This window comes from Pinus tabuliformis, chromosome 4_1 (genome assembly GCF_031772625.1).
Source record: "Pinus tabuliformis cultivar Carrire ecotype Pingquan chromosome 4_1, CPIR1, whole genome shotgun sequence".
In the NCBI taxonomy this organism is placed as follows: domain Eukaryota; kingdom Viridiplantae; phylum Streptophyta; class Pinopsida; order Pinales; family Pinaceae; genus Pinus; species Pinus tabuliformis.
Window position 1 is genome coordinate 301,832,195 of NC_142303.1, and position 19,079 is coordinate 301,851,273.

The window sequence follows — 19,079 nt, forward strand, 5'->3', positions numbered from 1 at the left end:
AACTACTTTTCTAATCACGTTGAAGAAAATCAAATCATTCATCCACCATTGGAAGCAAATTGACACAAAATATCTTAATATTGACTCAGAATCAAAGGTTTTCTTTTCATTTTTTTCTTATTTTCTTAATCCGTCAACTCCAAAGAGAACTGATAGGACAAAAGTTGATCCTACACTAGCCACAATTTGTTTTAATGTAGCCGCAATTTGTTTTAATGTAGCGAAAATCCCTTGGAGAAAATACTCAAATGCTCTCAACAATTACTCAAAAACCAACGAATGCTCTCACAGTAATAGCATAGCAGTTGCCACCACTGGGCACGCAGCTTTTCAGAAACCACTCTAGACAATATCCATTGTCAGCCCATCATCACAAATCAGTGTTTTCATGTCAAAAGTTTGGATTTAAATTAAATATCTACTCAGGTAGTCTAAATTGGATGATAGTCGTCTGCAACCACATCCATGAACTTTCGTCCCAGAGAACGAGCGTACCTGAATTGAAATCAAAGGAAGAGAAAAAACTGCCAACATGCAATGGTTTATGGCATTGCCGTGCTGACATAGAGTTTGGAATGCAGGACACTTCATCTCCTTCAGCATTTCCTCTTCCTCCTATTTAACAAATGGCAATTTTTCTTTTCTTTTCACTTTTTTTTCCATCAAATTTCTCTTACAGCAGACAAGCCAAAGGTTTACCCAAAAACCCATTCTCTCTTAAATATACCCTTTTGGTACGAGTTTTGACTCGCATTTTTTCATTTTCTATTGCAGAACTTTTTGAGAATGTTTATATTTTTATCTTTTGACTATGTTGAGGAGATCATAGACGAAGATTTGTGAACAACCCTCAACTTGCTTGTTGACACACTCCACTGACTCCTGGTATTTTGCCTTACTAATGGCTATAATAAAAAAAAAGCCATTCATAACCCAACTGATTCTTTCGTTTCAACAAAAACCCCATTGTTATGGATGTTCCTAGTTTATCCTCCATATGAAGAACCATGTGAAAGGAAAAAATCATAATCTGGATGTTTCACCTGATGTAATCTCAACCATTGATCAGCTGACTGAAACAAAGAGTTAGCCTGCTGTCGTTCACAGTTTCCATTAGTACTCCACACTGTCCCCTTCAACTTGTAAGAAGCTAGACCAAATACTGGTAAAGCTATCTTTGGAGAACCCCCAGAATTGCTTATCGGAGTGACAGGAACACTTTTCCCTCCAGTACTTACATGAACACTGCCACCATCTGCCAAAACATCAGTTAGAGATCAAATGCGGAGTGAGAAAATCAGAATTCAAAAAGCATCAACATGCTTTACTGATATGAAAACTATGTGAACAAAGTAGCAACAAGATGGAGGGAAAGAAAATAGAAAACAGATGAATCAAACCTTTTAGTGGAGTTGAAAGGGAATGAAAAGTTAGGAAGCAGGCAGCCAGGTCTCGCAAGGTTGGACCTGTTGGTATCCTGTATATCGGGTACCTGTAAGGAAATTCTTGTTTTAATTAGATAGCAGTAGATAATGAAAATTCATCTAGACGTTACTGATCGCATTGAACAAAATCCAATAGAACAGGAATGCTTAATAACTAACTGGCCTCCACACCAACTTAATCAAGGATTGCACAAGTATAATTGATGGCATACCAAGCAACCAATAGCCAACTGATTGGCAACAGATCAATGCTTCTTAAGGTTTTCAGCTGTGGAAAGTCCTTGGCAAGATCTCCAATCTGCAACATCCAGTTAACAGATATTAATTTTAACCTCGCAATTGAAACTACACCATAAAATAAAACATTCCTCAAAATAAATGCATAACCGAATCTTACCTTGTCAGCCAGAGGTTCACGACTATATGGAGTTGCTCGCTCAAAATATTGAAATGAAGGGCAACTGCTTCCTTCACCATCATCACTAGAAAAGCCTTTTTGTGCAGCTTTAGAGTGACTTCTATTGCCCCACCATATTTTGAGTCTCACTCTGCTTCATCACTACTACTACTACCTTCACTACCTGTATCTCTATAATCATCACTTGCATCACTCTCCTCACCATGGGACCTGCAAAAAAAAAACACAGCATGTTCAGGACTCAACTGAGCCAGCATGAATCACATGTCCAAATGTTATCAAGTTTTAAATGATATTGCTCCAATGAAAGACATGTGCATTAACACTGAATTGTGACAGGCAAAATCTTGTCTCAGATATGACACAACTGATATAGAGAGCTGCCGAAGCATGCAATATTTTCATCGTCTGGAGCAACATTAGAGCAGAATCGTTTGCAAAGATAGATTTCTCCAAAAAAAAATTGTTAAACAACAGGAGATAAATTGTTAAAGTTAAAACAACAGGAGCTACGGTGTATATTATGCCTTATTTACCATATTATTATTATACAAAAGCATTCAGCTGTGGTCAGATTTACGAAAAATTTAAGGAACCTCCCTTTGACATGACTTGCTATGAAAATAACTGGTGAATTGGATAATCTACCTGGTGCCAATATTAGGTCCAGAAAGGTGAGTGTAAAGTTGAATGGCAGAAAGAGACGGTACATAATACTGCATACCAGTGTCGCTTCTATTCAACACTATCGGTACTCCAGCACCATATGCACTCCACTCGTTGAATGACTCCCACAGATCACCAAGACTGAAGAAGGGCATGGATTTGGCTTCAGAATCCCTCCATCCTTTCATGAATGTCTGTGAAACCAAGAATTATTCCTATTATCAATGAAGAGCCAATGACAGAACAGCTAGAAAACATTGTGTTGTTAAAAATACAGGGTTCATAACTGTAGGAATTTACAGGGTAAGTTCCTCAGAAAGAATACCAAGAGGACACCGCTCACAACCAGATCTCAAATCAATACACCAGTATTTTTGACGTGGTTAAAACCCTCAGAGTGCAAGGAGGGAAACAGTCCACGGCCTGTCCCAACGTGGGTACAGACAATTTATTAATCAAAGAATGAAAATTTACATAAGCTTCTCTCATGCACGAATTACCCGAACAATGACCCTCCATGCGCTTTAAATAGAACTCATGGACCAATCGGGTGTCAAGCCACGGATCAAGTGTCGGTAATACCGAGGTGAGAGTGAACCGTCGGATCACTACATATCGTGACCGTCGGATTGTAAGTTACAAAATGTACAACGGTAAAGAAACACACTTTACCTAACTCTAACCTAACTCTATACTAGACCAAGTTGAACTTAACTATATCCTATGTGTCGGAATATCCTAACATCCCCCCTTAAGAACAACTTGGGATAGGATTGAAGGATTTACAAATATGACACAATAGGAGAAGGAAGGAGGCACTAGAGCCTATCCCCCCTTAGTGACAACTTCCTGAACTCCAAGCATATATCGAAGTTTAGTGAACTTCGCCTCTGTGAGAGCCTTTGTGAAGATGTCTGCAACCTGATCATCTGTTGGACAATATTGCACTTCAAGAACATGGTCATGAATGAGCTTTCTGATGAAGTGCATGTGTAGTTCAATGTGTTTGCTGCGCTGATGCTGGACTGGATCTTTGCATAGCTGAATGGCACTTTGATTATCACACCAAAGTGTGGTTGGATGCTGCTGCTCAAAGCCAAACTCTGATAGGATCTGACGAAGCCACAAGGCTTCCTTACTAGCTTCCACGGCACCACGATACTCTGCTTCTGCTGACGAAAGAGAAATGGCAGCCTGTTTCTTACAAGCCCATGTAATAGGTCCTGAACCAAGAGTGAAGACATAACCGGCAGTAGACTTCCGATCATCAAGGTCACCAGCCCAATCAGAATCAGTGAAACCAACTAACAGAGGAGCTGCTTTGGCACTGTAATGAATCCCAAACTGTACTGTACCTCGAACATAACGAAGTATTCTTTTAGCTGCTTTCCAATGACTTTCACGGGGGTTTTGCATAAAACGAGCAACAAGGCCAACAGCAAAGGAAAGATCAGGACGAGTATGGGTTAAATACAAGAGTTTTCCGACAAGTTGACGGTATAAGGTAGCATCAACTTCAGGAGAAGTACAAGAGACTGAAAGTTTGACTCCAGACTGAAAGGGAGAAGGGGCTGGCTTACAGTCTTCCATGTGAAAATGACGAAGAATATCACAAGCATACTTGGACTGGGAAAGGAAAATACCCTCTTGGGATTGCAAGACTTGAAGACCGAGAAAATAGTGTAAGTGTCCTAAGTCTGTCATTTCAAATTTCTTTTTAAGGCTGGACTTCACATGGTTTATAAGGTTGGGATCACTACCAGTAAGAATAAGATCATCAACATAAAGAACAAGGATGATAAGAGAGTTGCCCACTTTCTTGGTGTAGACAGTATTGTCAGAATGACACCTAGAAAAGCCAGATTCTAAAAGAAAGCTATCCATTTTGGCATACCAAGCTCGAGGAGCTTGCTTGAGGCCATAAAGGGATTTCTTAAGTCGACAAACGAGGCTGGAGTCTGTTTGTATGAAGCCAATGGGTTGTTCCATATAGATTTCTTCCTGCAAGTCCCCATGCAAGAAGGCAGATTTAACATCCATTTGATGGACTTCCCATTTTAAAGAGGCAGCAAGGGAAAGAACAAGGCGGATAGAGTTCATTTTGGCAACTGGAGAGAAGGTTTCAGTGTAGTCAATGCCTTCAACCTGTGAAAAGCCCTTAGCAACTAGACGAGCTTTATGTTTATCAACTTTCCCATCTGGTCCATACTTGGTTCTGTAAACCCATTTGCATCTAACAAGTTTGCGTCCCTTTGGTAGAGGAACAAGATCCCATGTATCATTTGTCATCAATGAATGATATTCTTCATTCATAGCTGTTTCCCAATGTGGATGGCCTGAAGCTTCTGCAAAAGTGTCAGGATCATGATTTACTGGAGCTTGAGCCAGTAAAGAAGAGGCTCTTTCAAACTGAGAACGTGTACGTCGCTGATCTGTAGGATCACCGGCAAGATCACCTGCTGCATCCCGAGTAGCACGGACCCATCTTGGAAGTTGAGGATCCTGAGAAGGTGGGGAAGGATTATCATCCTCGCTTTCATCATCAGAAGAAGAAATGTTTTCAAAGATAGAAGAGATAGGAAGAGGTGGCACATCCGCCGGACTAGGCTCGCAGGCCGATTTATTTTCATCAAATTTTACATCTCTTCTAATGATAACATTTTTGGACTTAAATGGAATAAGTCTATAACCTTTTACATCTTCAGAATATCCAACAAAAGTACATTTCTCACTCTTAGGTTCTAAGGCTTTATGCTTTTCATCTGGAATATGGGCCCATGCTTCACTTCCAAACACACGAAAGTGACTTACATCTGGTTTAATGGAACTCCAAGCTTCTTCTGGAGTGATATTCTCTAGAACCTTAGTAGGAGTGCGATTGATTATATAATTTGCACAATTAATTGCTTCGGCCCAAAAACTAAGACTGAGTCCTTTAGATTGCAGCATACAATTAGCCATTTCCTTTAAGGTGCGATTTTTCCTTTCAGCTACACCATTTTGTTGTGGAGTGTATGGAACAGTATGTTGCATTTGAATTCCATTTTCGGTGCAAAAGTTGATGAATGCATTTTTAACATATTCTCCACCATTATCAGTTCTTAGCTTAAGAATTTGATGTCCAGATTGTTTTTCAACGAATGCTTTGAAGGCCAAAAAGGTGGTAAATACTTCGCTCTTGAGTTTTAAGAAGTATACCCAAGTGCGTCTGGAGAAATCATCAATGAAAGTTAAGAAGTACTTGCAGCCAGAGAATGAAGCAACAGGAAGAGGACCACATAAATCACTGTGCACAAGCTGTAAAGGGGCTGAGGCGTGCCAAGAGGCACGTTTGTCAAAACTGTCCCGATGATGTTTTCCGAGTACACATCCGGAACAAACACCATCTTTGCAAGATACCATAGGAAGACCTGTCACCATATTTTCTTTACATAGATGCTGAAGGGAGCGATAGTTTAAGTGACCAAACCGCTCATGCCAAAGTTTGCTCACTTCATCATTATGAGCAACAAATACTGAGGGAAGATGGGATGACCCAAAGTTGTGAAACTTATACAACCTTTTGGAATCATCAGCAAGACCAGTAGCTAGAATCTGTTTAGGATCTTTTAGATCCTTGATTACAACATCATGAGGTGAAAATTCAACAATTTTACCTTCACCTGAATGAGTTATCTGATAGACAGATAGAAGGTTGCAGGATAAGTTTGGAACACATAATACATCATTGAACTGACCATTGTCTAGATGAACAGTTCCAGTCCCTACAACATTAAGAGATCTATCATCACCAACATATATATTTTTGGTGTTACAATCATTTAAAGAAGAAAACATGGCTTGGTTTTTGGCCATGTGACAAGAGGCTCCAGAATCAATGAGCCACTCATGAGAATGAGAAGAAGAAGAAGATACATTTAATGCATAACCAGACTGAGATGATTGATGATGACATGCAGAAAATGCCGTTCCGGAAGTTGAAGTTGAAGTAGGCTCCAGATGGATGTTATGTTTCTTCATTGCGGCTTCCAAGGCTTCCATCTTCTTAAAGCATTTAGATTCTAAGTGGCCATCTCGATTACAAAAGTTACAATGTCTGTCAGTCTTCTTCCATTTGTTTTTATTGGTCTTATCATATTGCTGAAATGATCTTTCATCTTGAGGCTGAGTTGGTTTAGGACCATTCCTTTGAGGATAAGACTTCTTAGGATTCTTTGAATTTGGTTGCTGCTGGGCGGCTAACGCTTTCGAGGAAGAGTTTCCAAGATTAAGAAGACCAAGGTGTAAGAGTTTTTCTTGTTCTCTTATTAAGGAATCACAAAAGGAGTCAAAGGAAGGGGGCTTGTAGTCTTTGCCTTGACAAATGAAAGCTTCCCTGGTAGAATGGAAAGTGGAAACAAATACAGAGTAGGCTGGTCCCAACTTAGTAAGGATGGAATAAATAAGGTTACCATCTTCTTTCTTAACTTTAACACCTTCCAAGAGATATCTAAGGGTCTTGAATTTGGACAAGAAATCTTCAATGCAAGAAAAATTATTAGGATCCAAAGTAAGCAACTCATTTTCAAGTTGATGGGCTCTAATTTCATTTTTAATCCCAAAAACTTTAGCAAGTTTTTCTAATGCTTCATGAGGAGTTTCAATTTCTGCAATGTGGAATCTAAGATCAGGAGAAACAGACATTCCTATCAAACCACGTGCTTGATCTTGTCGATTTTCCCATTTTTCGGCCTTGTCTTCATCTTTGGGTTTCTTCTCTTGGTCTGTGGCTATTCTGAAGAGACCTTTACTTCTAAGTAAATCTCCCATGTAGGCTACCCATTGGAAGTAGTTAGTGCTGTCAAGAATGACTTGGCATGGACTTTCCATTTTTTGAAAAACAACTGAAGCTGAAGATGCTGAAAGTAAGTGGTCCAATGGATAGATCTCGAAAAAATAGGCGGTTTTAAAAAAAACGGCTCTGAAAAAGGCTTCCGGATGAAGAAGTTATGGCTTTTTGAAAAAAAATTGTTGACGTTGCCGGCAAAGTGCGCGAATGTGCGGGAATGAAAAAATCCGCCCCCACAAAATGGAGACTTGAACCCAAGACCTCTACTCTCTTAAAAGGTCTTTGAACCAATTGATCTATATTTGAGAGAGAGAGAGAGAGAGAGAGAGAGAGAGAGGGGGGGGGGGGGGGCCTCGATTTGCGTGCTTGCCTTGGGAAGACTCTTTTCCCCTACAAAACACAAAACACAAAACCCAACACGAATATCCAAAGAAAAACGAACCTTACGGCTCGAAGTTAGCTTTAGCCAAAAAACTAGAAATTTTAAAAAAAATCTCAAAGTTAGCTTTTAGCCGAAAAACTAAATATTTTTCTCAATGTTTCTGATTTTCCGAGATCACACTAAGGTGCAGGGAAAAGAGCATACGCATGAGAAAAATCCTTTCTTTTTGTTTCTGATTTGCCCAGATCGCACAGAGTCGCAGGGCAAAGAGCATACGCAGAAATGAAAGGTATAGATCCGGAAAAAAAAAGGCTAAATAAACCGAAACCGAAATAAGCAGAGAGAAAATGACAGTAAACTGCAAAAAAAAACACTGTATACCTCCCGATCTGAAAAATGACGCAGCTAGGGCTACCGGAAACCTTTTCGCGTGAAACGAAAGGGGTTCCTCACTGAAACAGATGCTCCGAACGCAACAGAGCAGTCCTCTCGGCCCGAAAGCAGTCAGAAACAGCAGATCTAGGAAACGACAGCCGCATGCAGTTCTACCGGCTTCAGATTTGGATCACCAACGGACGCGGCCCTCAAATAGCTCTGATACCATGTAGGAATTTACAGGGTAAGTTCCTCAGAAAGAATACCAAGAGGACACCGCTCACAACCAGATCTCAAATCAATACACCAGTATTTTTGACGTGGTTAAAACCCTCAGAGTGCAAGGAGGGAAACAGTCCACGGCCTGTCCCAACGTGGGTACAGACAATTTATTAATCAAAGAATGAAAATTTACATAAGCTTCTCTCATGCACGAATTACCCGAACAATGACCCTCCATGCGCTTTAAATAGAACTCATGGACCAATCGGGTGTCAAGCCACGGATCAAGTGTCGGTAATACCGAGGTGAGAGTGAACCGTCGGATCACTACATATCGTGACCGTCGGATTGTAAGTTACAAAATGTACAACGGTAAAGAAACACACTTTACCTAACTCTAACCTAACTCTATACTAGACCAAGTTGAACTTAACTATATCCTATGTGTCGGAATATCCTAACAATAACAGAAGATATCAAAGTCCTAAAATGCAAAATGGAAACTGCCGATAAAGGTTATACAAGATTTACAATGACAGTCATATGATATTACTTTTCAATTTTCAACATAAAATTTCCCTAACAAAAGAGAAATCAATCACTTCAGATCACATCCTTAAATCACAATCAGAATTTGAAATTCTTTCGCAGTGATATATTTGGCTAAATTGTTAAATGGATTATCCTTTCTAGTCATCTTTTCCAACATCACTTCGCCATGCAAACAATAAAGATGCAATTAGCCATGCTGGTAATTCTATGGAGATGGATTGTTCAAATAGTGCGCACATATATATATATATATATATATATATATATATATTCTGCTATATTGGCGGAAGAGAGTCCTTTTTTTTCAAAACAGAGGAAAATGAATTCTCTTTATTTGTTCAGGTTGTTCTTCTTTGTAGAAATGGATCGGCCTTTGTAATCTTTTTTAATAAAATTTGAGCTAATCTACACCTCATAAATAATTGAGACTTTTATTCACCGACCCATTTTAACTTTTCTGTTTACTATCTTATAAATACCTATGGAACAAAAATCTATATCAATGTTGCACAAAGCGCGAGCGGGATTTAATCGGCGCCGGGAAAAAAGCGGAAAAAATCGTTAAAAGCGGGAAAAAAGCGTTTGGCACAAAAATATTCATTTTTTTTCAATTTTTTTAATATCTAAACCATCTACAACATAAAATAAATACATTGACACATAAATATGATAAAAAAACTAATATATAAGATGTTTAATATCATTTCTAGCGCTAAAATCACACATAACATTGAATCATGTCCTGAATAGTAAGTCCCAACTCAGCCTCAAAATATCAACAAAAAATATGATAATGTATCTCATCATGTCATAATGTCATATACAATAAAATGAAAGTCTAATCCTATTGATTTCCTCTGCCCCTCTTGCGAGAAAATGCCACAGCTTTCCCTTTCCCTCTAGATGTAGATGCCGGTGCCCGTGCAGGTGGAAATGGCAGTGGAGTCTGATGTGATCTAGACGTTGAAGAACTAGAAGTAGGAGCTATAGGAGGTAGACCACGTCCTCTACTGGTGGCAGGGGTAGCCCGGGCAGGTGGTGTCACCTGGAAACATTACAATCTCCCAATCCTGAAATCCTGAAAAACTGATAAGTCTGCTGGATTTTAAATGAAATCTAAAATTCTACTTTCTCCATATGAAATCCAATGAGGCTGGAACCACTCTCAAACATCCTGAGTCATTTCATGGTAATGTTAAAAATTTAAGTAAAAGGATGAAAATGAAGATTAAGGAGAATGTCACTTTTACTTTAAGAATTTAACATTACCATGAATAGCATATCCATACTAGGGCCTAGACTTGATCATTAAGCTACCCCACTCAAAAATTATTTGTTTCTTTCAAAAAACATTGCATGAAAAAACCCAAAAAAAGTTATAAAACTATGCTGTCCTGAGCCCCCACGATTTTTTCGTTAAAAATCGCGCTTTTTTCGAAAAAATCGCGCTTTTTTTGAAAAAATCGCGATTTTTTGAAAAAAGCGAGATTTTTTCAGTAAAAATCGGCAAAAAAAAAATAGGCGATTTTTTCGTATAAAAATCGCGATTTAAGCGGGAAGGGGAAAAAATCGCGATTTTCCGATAAAATCGCGATTTTATCGCGATTTTAACAACACTGATCTATATATACAAATATTTCCATAAATCATAACATCTCATCCCTGCCATATACCTAAGCATGCCACAGCCTCACCAACTTAAAGGCTGCTTCAATATATCATAGCATTTCATCCCTGCCCCATACCTAAGCATGCCACAGCCTCACCGGCTTAAAATCTGCTTCTATTAATCATGTCTCATCACTGCCCCATACCGAAGCCAGGCTCACCAACTTAAAATCGGCTTCAATAAATCATGACATTTCATCCCCGCCCCATACTTAAGCATGCCAAAGCCTCACCAGCTTAAAATCTGCTTCTATAAATCATGTCCCATCCCTGCCCCATACCTAAGCATGCCACAGCCTCACCAACTTAAAATCTGCAGAAATTTAACTGTGAGATGAACAAGCTATGGCCTGTTGGTAATTTTAATCTCGGTTGGGTCGTCTCATCCCAAAACGTTTGCTGGTGCTTCAAATGCAATGATAAACAAACATAAATAATCAGCTTTTAAAAAGGTGTATATTCAATATGGTGAGTTAAAATAAAATTAAATGGTGATCCTATTTAATTTGCCTTGCTAATGTGATTCTGTTCTCTTAGGAGAATTTTCCATCTCAATGAATGTTAGTTATCATGTTGCCTTTGTTTTTCCTAGTAAACAGTGTTTTCATTCACCAGGAATATTTTTCTTCATGGATCTGCATTTAGCTTTAAATTAATTAAAGTTTACAATGGCATATTCCGGACACTGAGAGATGGACCAACACATGACAAATTCCAATCTTGGATTCAAAGTGATGCCAGACTTCTCTTTTGCCTTCAACAACAAATTTTTTTCAGAACGCAAACTGCCGATAGAGCTTATGCAATATTTACAAAGACAGTCATATGATATTTCTTTCCAATTACATAATAAAATTTCCCTACCATAGGAGAAATCAAGTACTTCAGATCACATCCTTAAATCACACATCAGAATTTGAATTTTGAAATTCTTTCACAGTGATATATTTGGCTAAATTGTTAAATGGACTATACCTTCTAATCATCTTTTTCTACATCACTTTTCCATGCAGACAATAAGGATGCAATTAGCCATGTTGGTAATGGTGCTTCTAGAATCTAGAGTTCGTATATATATATATATATATTTTGATTTCCATTATCTGCTCAGTTTCTTCTTTCTTTTTCTTAGAAATTGATTTCCATTATCTGTTCAGTTTGTTCTTTTTTGTAAAAATGGCCTGGTCCTTGTAACACTTCTCCTTAAGATTTGAATTAATAATCTATGAGACTAAACCTCACACAAACTAACTAATCTACAACATTTCTATTCACAACCCCATTTTTCCTTGACATCTCATCCCTACCGTATGCCTAAGCATGCCAAAGCCTCACCAACTTGAAATCTGCTTCCATAAATCATATTTCATCCCTACCCATACCTATGCCACAGCCTCACCAGCTTAAAATCTGCTTCTATAAATCATGACATCTCATCCCTGCCCCATACCTAAGCATGCCACAGCCTCACCAAATTAAAATCTGCAGAAATTATACTGTGGGATGAACAAGCTATAGCCTGTTAGTAATTTTAATCTCTGTTGGGCCATCTCATCCAAATGCTTTTTCTGTAGCTTCAAATACAGTGATAAATAAACACAAATAATCAGCTTTTAATATAGAAGGTACAGATTCAATATGGTGAGTTTACAATTACAATAGATCCTATTTAATTTGCCGGCAGCAGGCAGCCAGGTCTCGCAAGGTTGGACCTGTTGGTATCCTGTATATCGGGTACCTGTTAGTAATTTTAATCTCTGTTGGGCCATCTCATCCAAATGCTTTTTCTGTAGCTTCAAATACAGTGATAAATAAACACAAATAATCAGCTTTTAATATAGAAGGTACAGATTCAATATGGTGAGTTTACAATTACAATAGATCCTATTTAATTTTCCGGCAGCAGGCAGCCAGGTCTCGCAAGGTTGGACCTGTTGGTATCCTGTATATCGGGTACCTGTAAGGAAATTCTTGTTTTAATTAGATAGCGGTAGATAATGAAAATTCATCTAGACGTTACTGATCGCATTGAACAAAATCCAATAGAACAGGAATGCTTAATAACTAACTGGCCTCCACACCAACTTAATCAAGGATTGCACAAGTATAATTGATGGCATACCAAGCAACCGATAGCCAACTGATTGGCAACAGATCAATGCTTCTTAAGGTTTTCAGCTTTGGAAAGTCCTTGGCAAGATCTCCAATCTGCAACATCCAGTTAACAGATATTAATTTTAACCTCGCAATTGAAACTACACCATGAAATAAAACATTCCTCAAAATAAATGCATAACCGAATCTTACCTAGTCAGCCAGAGGTTCACGACTATATGGAGTTGCTCGCTCAAAATATTGAAATGAAGGGCAACTGCTTCCTTCACCATCATCACTAGAAAAGCCTTTTTGTGCAGCTTTAGAGTGACTTCTATTGCCCCACCATATTTTGAGTCTCACTCTGCTTCATCACTACGACTACTACCTTCACTACCTGTATCTCTATAATCATCACTTGCATCACTCTCCTCACCAGGGGACCTGCAAAAAAAAAACAGAGCATGTTCAGGACTCAACTGAGCCAGCATGAATCACGTGTCCAAACGTTATCAAGTTTTAAATGATATTGCGCCAATGAAAGACATGTGCATTAACACTGAATTGTGACAGGCAAAATCTTATCTCAGATATGACACAACTGATATAGAGAGCCGCCGAAACATGCAATATTTTCATCGTCTGGAGCAACATTAGAGCAGAATCGTTTGCAAAGATAGATTCCTCCAAAAAAAAAATTGTTAAACAACAGGAGATAAATTGTTAAAGTTAAAACAACAGGAGCTACGGTGTATATTATGCCTTATTTACCATATTATTATTATACAAAAGCATTCAGCTGTGGTCAGATTTACGAAAAATTCAAGGGACCTCCCTTTGACATGACTTGCTATGAAAATAACTGGTGAATTGGATAATCTACCTCGTGCCAATATTAGGTCCAGAAAGGTGAGTGTAAAGTTGAATGGCAGAAAAAGACGGTACATAATACTGCATACCAGTGTCGCTTCTATTCAACACTATCGGTACTCCAGCACCATATGCACTCCACTCGTTGAATGACTCCCACAGATCACCAAGACTGAAGAAGGGCATGGATTTGGCTTCAGAATCCCTCCATCCTTTCATGAATGTCTGTGAAACCAAGAATTATTCGTATTATCAATGAAGAGCCAATGACAGAATAGCTAGAAAACATTGTGTTGTTAAAAATACAGGGTTCATAACAGAAGATATCAAAATCCTAAAATGCAAAAAGGAAACTGCCGATAAAGGTTATACAAGATTTACAATGACAGTCATATGATATTACTTTTCAATTTTCAACATAAAATTTCCCAAACAAAAGAGAAATCAAGCACTTCAGATCAAATCCTTAAATCACAATCAGAATTTGAAATTCTTTCGCAGTGATATATTTGGCTAAATTGTTAAATGGATTATCCTTTCTAGTCATCTTTTCCAACATCACTTCGCCATGCAAACAATAAAGATGCAATTAGCCATGCTGGTAATTCTATGGAGATGGATTGTTCAAATAGTGCGCACATATATATATATATATTCTGCTATATTGGCGGAAGAGAGTCCTTTTTTTTCAAAACAGAGGAAAATGAATTCTCTTTATTTGTTCAGGTTGTTCTTCGTTGTAGAAATGGATCGGCCTTTGTAATCATTTTTAATAAAATTTGAGCTAATCTACACCTCATAAATAATTGAGACTTTTATTCACTGACCCATTTTAACTTTTCTGTTTACTATCTTATAAATACCTATGGAACAAAAATCTATATATACAAATATTTCCATAAATCATAACATCTCATCCCTGCCATATACCTAAGCATGCCACAGCCTCACCAACTAAAGGCTGCTTCAATATATCATAGCATTTCATCCCTGCCCCATACCTAAGCATGCCACAGCCTCACCAGCTTAAAATCTGCTTCTATTAATCATGTCTCATCACTGCCCCATACCGAAGCCAGGCTCACCAACTTAAAATCGGCTTCAATAAATCATGACATTTCATCCCCGCCCCATACTTGAGCATGCCAAAGCCTCACCAGCTTAAAATCTGGTTCTATAAATCATGTCCCATCCCTGCCCCATACCTAAGCATGCCACAGCCTCACCAACTTAAAATCTGCAGAAATTTAACTGTGAGATGAACAAGCTATGGCCTGTTGGTAATTTTAATCTCGGTTGGGTCGTCTCATCCCAAAACGTTTGCTGGTGCTTCAAATGCAATGATAAATAAACATAAATAATCAGCTTTTAAAAAGGTGTATATTCAATATGGTGAGTTAAAATAAAATTAGATGGTGATCCTATTTAATTTGCCTTGCTAATGTGATTCTGTTCTCTTAGGAGAATTTTCCATCTCAATGAATGTTATCATGTTGCCTTTGTTTTTCCTAGTAAACAGTGTTTTCATTCACCAGGAATATTTTTCTTCCTGGATCTGCATTTAGCTTTAAATTAATTAATGTTTACAATGGCATATTCCGGACACTGAGAGATGGACCAACACATGACAAATTCCAATCTTGGATTCAAAGTGATGCCAGACTTCTCTTTTGCCTTCAACAACAATTTTTTTTCAGAACGCAAACTGCCGATAGAGCTTATGCAATATTTACAAAGACAGTCATATGATATTTCTTTCCAATTACATAATAAAATTTCCCTAACATAGGAGAAATCAAGTACTTCAGATCACATCCTTAAATCACACATCAGAATTTGAGTTTTGAAATTCTTTCACAGTGATATATTTGGCTAAATTGTTAAATGGACTATACCTTCTAATCATCTTTTTCTACATCACTTTTCCATGCAGACAATAAGGATGCAATTAGCCATGTTGGTAATGGTGCTTCTAAAATCTAGAGTTCGCATATATATATATTTTGATTTCCATTATCTGCTCAGTTTCTTCTTTCTTTTTCTTAGAAATTGATTTCCATTATCTGTTCAGTTTGTTCTTTTTTGTAAAAATGGCCTGGTCCTTGTAACACTTCTCCTTAAGATTTGAATTAATAATCTATGGGACTAAACCTCACACAAACTAACTAATCTACAACATTTCTATTCACAACCCCATTTTTCCTTGACATCTCATCCCTGCCGTATGCCTAAGCATGCCAAAGCCTCACCAACTTGAAATCTGCTTCCATAAATCATATTTCATCCCTACCCATACCTATGCCACAGCCTCACCAGCTTAAAATCTGCTTCTATAAATCATGACATCTCATCCCTGCCCCATACCTAAGCATGCCACAGCCTCACCAAATTAAAATCTGCAGAAATTATACTGTGGGACGAACAAGCTATAGCCTGTTAGTAATTTTAATCTCTGTTGGGCCATCTCATCCCAATGCTTTTTCTGTAGCTTCAAATACAGTGATAAATAAACACAAATAATCAACTTTTAATATAGAAGGTACAGATTCAATATGGTGAGTTTACAATTACAATAGATCCTATTTAATTTGCATAGCACTCGTGGGAACCTCAAAAAAAACAAAAGAAGATCAATTCTGAACAAGACATATATAGTTAAACATATTGGGTTTTAACATTAAAACTACATGTCCAAAGGACAACAACAGTTTAAGCCTCACATAAAATTATACACAAGGTGCAAGTCCAAGACACTAACTGAACTACTATAGGTTGCTGTGTTTCAACTTCCATGTGCTCTAGTTTCAACCATAAATTAATCATACTTCTTTCTTACATTCCTCATGCTGCTCTGTAGCCCTCTGTCTAATAATCTTAATTTCTTCATCTTTCATACGCAATTTTGATGAGACTATACTAACTGTCTCTTCTAAATTTTTATTGTGCTCCTGTTGTTTAGCAACTTTAGTCTTAAACCAAGACAACTTCTGATTGTCCTCATCCATTTGCTTCATGGGTTCCACAACCATTTTATGATATGATCTCATCTCATACTTCAACCTTGCTTTGCCTGCAAAATACTCTTGCACTTTTATAATAGCTCCAATAAAAAATAAAAAATTACTCACTAGCATCAGAGTACATGAACCAAAAAGCATCTCCCACCTAATGCGTCTTAGACATTACACAATCAATCAAAGAATCCTCCTGTGCGTAATCAGACTTTCCTAATAAATAATGTGTCTATGCTTAATGAGCTGTAACTATGTTAGGAGACACCCAGAAATTTGTTGCACACTTTAAATTAGAAACAAAATTTCTGCAATCCACCCCTTTGTGATACATGTCATATAGACTTCAAAGAAGTAAGTAATACAAACCTTTTGAATGTCTGTTGAAAATCTCCATCTCTTCTTTTGTTGCGAAGTAACCATATAGTACACGTTTTCCACTTGGATAAAACAATACACAATGTCGCTCCCAGTCATCTTTTCCTCTCCCTTCCTTTAAAAACTGTTTCTGTAACCGCTCTGCCTCCAAGTATCCCATTGCAGATTCCTCAAATATAAGAACACTCATTCCACGATGTCCCTTTGGGCCATATGCATGTCTTGCCTTCATGGCTTTATATCCTTTGGAATACTCCAGTAATTATTTATTTCCCATTCCAATCCAATGGAAAAAAAAACAATTTCATGAAACCAAAGCATAAGAAAACACACTGCGGCCTTCTCTGCGGGAATCGATCCCAGAACTCGCTGAAAAATAGATTTGCCATGACTTTCTCGCGATTAAGGGATTGAGCAGAATTTAAATCAAACCCATCACCATGCATATCCTCCACCACAGATTCTGCACCCGTCGAACCTCCCCCTCTTATCGATTTTCCAGCTAATATGACATCTACCATTTCTTGCAGATTAACAAGCTCACAAATTACCGCTTTCCTTGATTCCCTCACAAATGAATTCATGCCCTGCAAATCAAAATGCGTAATATACAATTTTCTGCCACAATCTAAAACATTAAAAATGTGACCAGACAGTGAAAAAGATGTTAAGATCACTCAATGCTGCTGAACTCTTAGCATTCAAGATATTGAAAGAGTATAAGCTATAAAGAACTGATTTAGAAACTAAAATAGGGGTTTATATGAAAATTTAAAGGAGGTTTTGATCCATAATTCAAAAAGGGTACTTGATCAAAAACTCGTTGATGATCCTCTCGATTATGAAATAAACCACAAAGAAGCCCTTCAAACAGAAATATAGATCTGTATTTGGGGACCAAGTTTGATGCACCCATTCCCGAAGCATAGATGTTGATGGCCATAGCTGATTAAAATGAAAAATTAAGGGATTTCACTCATAGGAAAAGCAAGAAGGTTCAGATTGGGAGTCTTCCACCTCTAGATTTGGAATATCTTATGCTTTTTCTACAATGAAGGTTGGCCTTGGGAGATCTTTGGGAGTCAGTTGCAAGAGCCCTAACTTTAAAGCATCCTTAAAGGATCATGATTGAGAGGAAGAGGTTGCACCCTAGCCTTTGGCTCCTTCATTCAATATTGAGACTATGAAGATTAAGGTGTCCTTGGCTGTACCATAATATTAACAAATTATTTATTTAAAACTTAAAAGAATATTGAGAAGTCGATCCTTTGATGTGCTCAAATTATTTATTTGAAACTTAAAAGAATATTGAGAAGTCGATCCTTTGATGTGCTCTCCAAGGTTACATTGAGAATATGGGCTAAAAAGCATTAAAATAAAGGTTAAAGAGCTCACGTTAGTACTTGGTAAGGATGTGTAGCTTAATGATATTCACAAAATGGAAAAGGTGGCAATAGTTGGTTGATTCACAAGAGAGGAATGTCAATGGTAGTTCTCAAGAAGTGGTCAAATATTTTTTTTTAGTATTAGACTCTTGCTTATGCCCCAAAATGCATGATATTAGATAAAGGATGAACATGCTAGTTGGAAAACTCAGAAGAGGATGCTGAAAATTACTGAAATACAAGTGGTTTTGGGAATCTCAAGCTTTATACCTAAAACCCTGGATAATAGACTTTGATGCCCAATCAGAGAAGAAGGCTCTCATGCTTATTTGAGTCCAGGTCCCGAGTCCCCCTCTAATCTTATGGTCAAAAGATGTTTTAAGGAAATTAGAAACACCCTCAATTTTTTTAATGAAGTAGAATACTCCTTTCAGCAAACAAGATACTTGGGTATGAGTCACATTTTGGTTGGCTTGAACCTCACGTGTGGGTTATCATCCTCAACTTCTGTTGGCTCAAGGTCTTTGAAGCACCAACATAGTCTACACTTTGAGGGGGTCCCTAGGTTCTCTCTAAGGCATCGGGCCCTCGTTTGGATGATCGTTTGAATTGCCCGTGTTCTGCTTCTGTGGTTGCTCGGTCTTGTTCTCACAGCGCCGCTGCTGCTTTCGATATGCCCCGTCTCTGCCATAGAATGAGATGTCGTAGGGGCACCCCTCGGCGAGCGCCCTCTAGCCCGTCCTCCAATTCTACCTCCCTCTCCAACGATTTCATAACAGGCCATT

The 19,079-nt window shown here is 38.0% G+C and overlaps 1 protein-coding gene and 1 pseudogene across 2 annotated transcripts; both read right to left on the reverse strand.

The window, feature by feature from the left end:
• Window positions 1–575: 575 nt before the first annotated feature.
• Window positions 576–2,717, reverse strand: LOC149175488 (uncharacterized; annotated as a pseudogene). Its single transcript, XR_016258327.1, has 5 exons — window positions 2,512–2,717; window positions 1,843–2,073; window positions 1,658–1,743; window positions 1,401–1,492; window positions 576–1,255 (listed from the first exon to the last, which is right to left on the reverse strand). The product of XR_016258327.1 is annotated as an uncharacterized LOC149175488 (transcript).
• On the reverse strand, window positions 1,879–18,038 carry LOC149175489 (uncharacterized). The gene is made up of 7 exons (XM_089419693.1): window positions 16,901–18,038; window positions 13,534–13,745; window positions 12,864–13,094; window positions 12,679–12,764; window positions 12,433–12,513; window positions 2,512–2,723; window positions 1,879–2,073 (listed from the first exon to the last, which is right to left on the reverse strand). The coding sequence occupies exons 1-3, from the start codon at window positions 17,006–17,008 to the stop codon at window positions 13,010–13,012; spliced, it is 405 nt and encodes a 134-aa protein (XP_089275819.1). The 5' UTR covers window positions 17,009–18,038; the 3' UTR covers window positions 1,879–2,073; window positions 2,512–2,723; window positions 12,433–12,513; window positions 12,679–12,764; window positions 12,864–13,009.
• Between the last annotated feature and the right edge of the window lie 1,041 nt (window positions 18,039–19,079).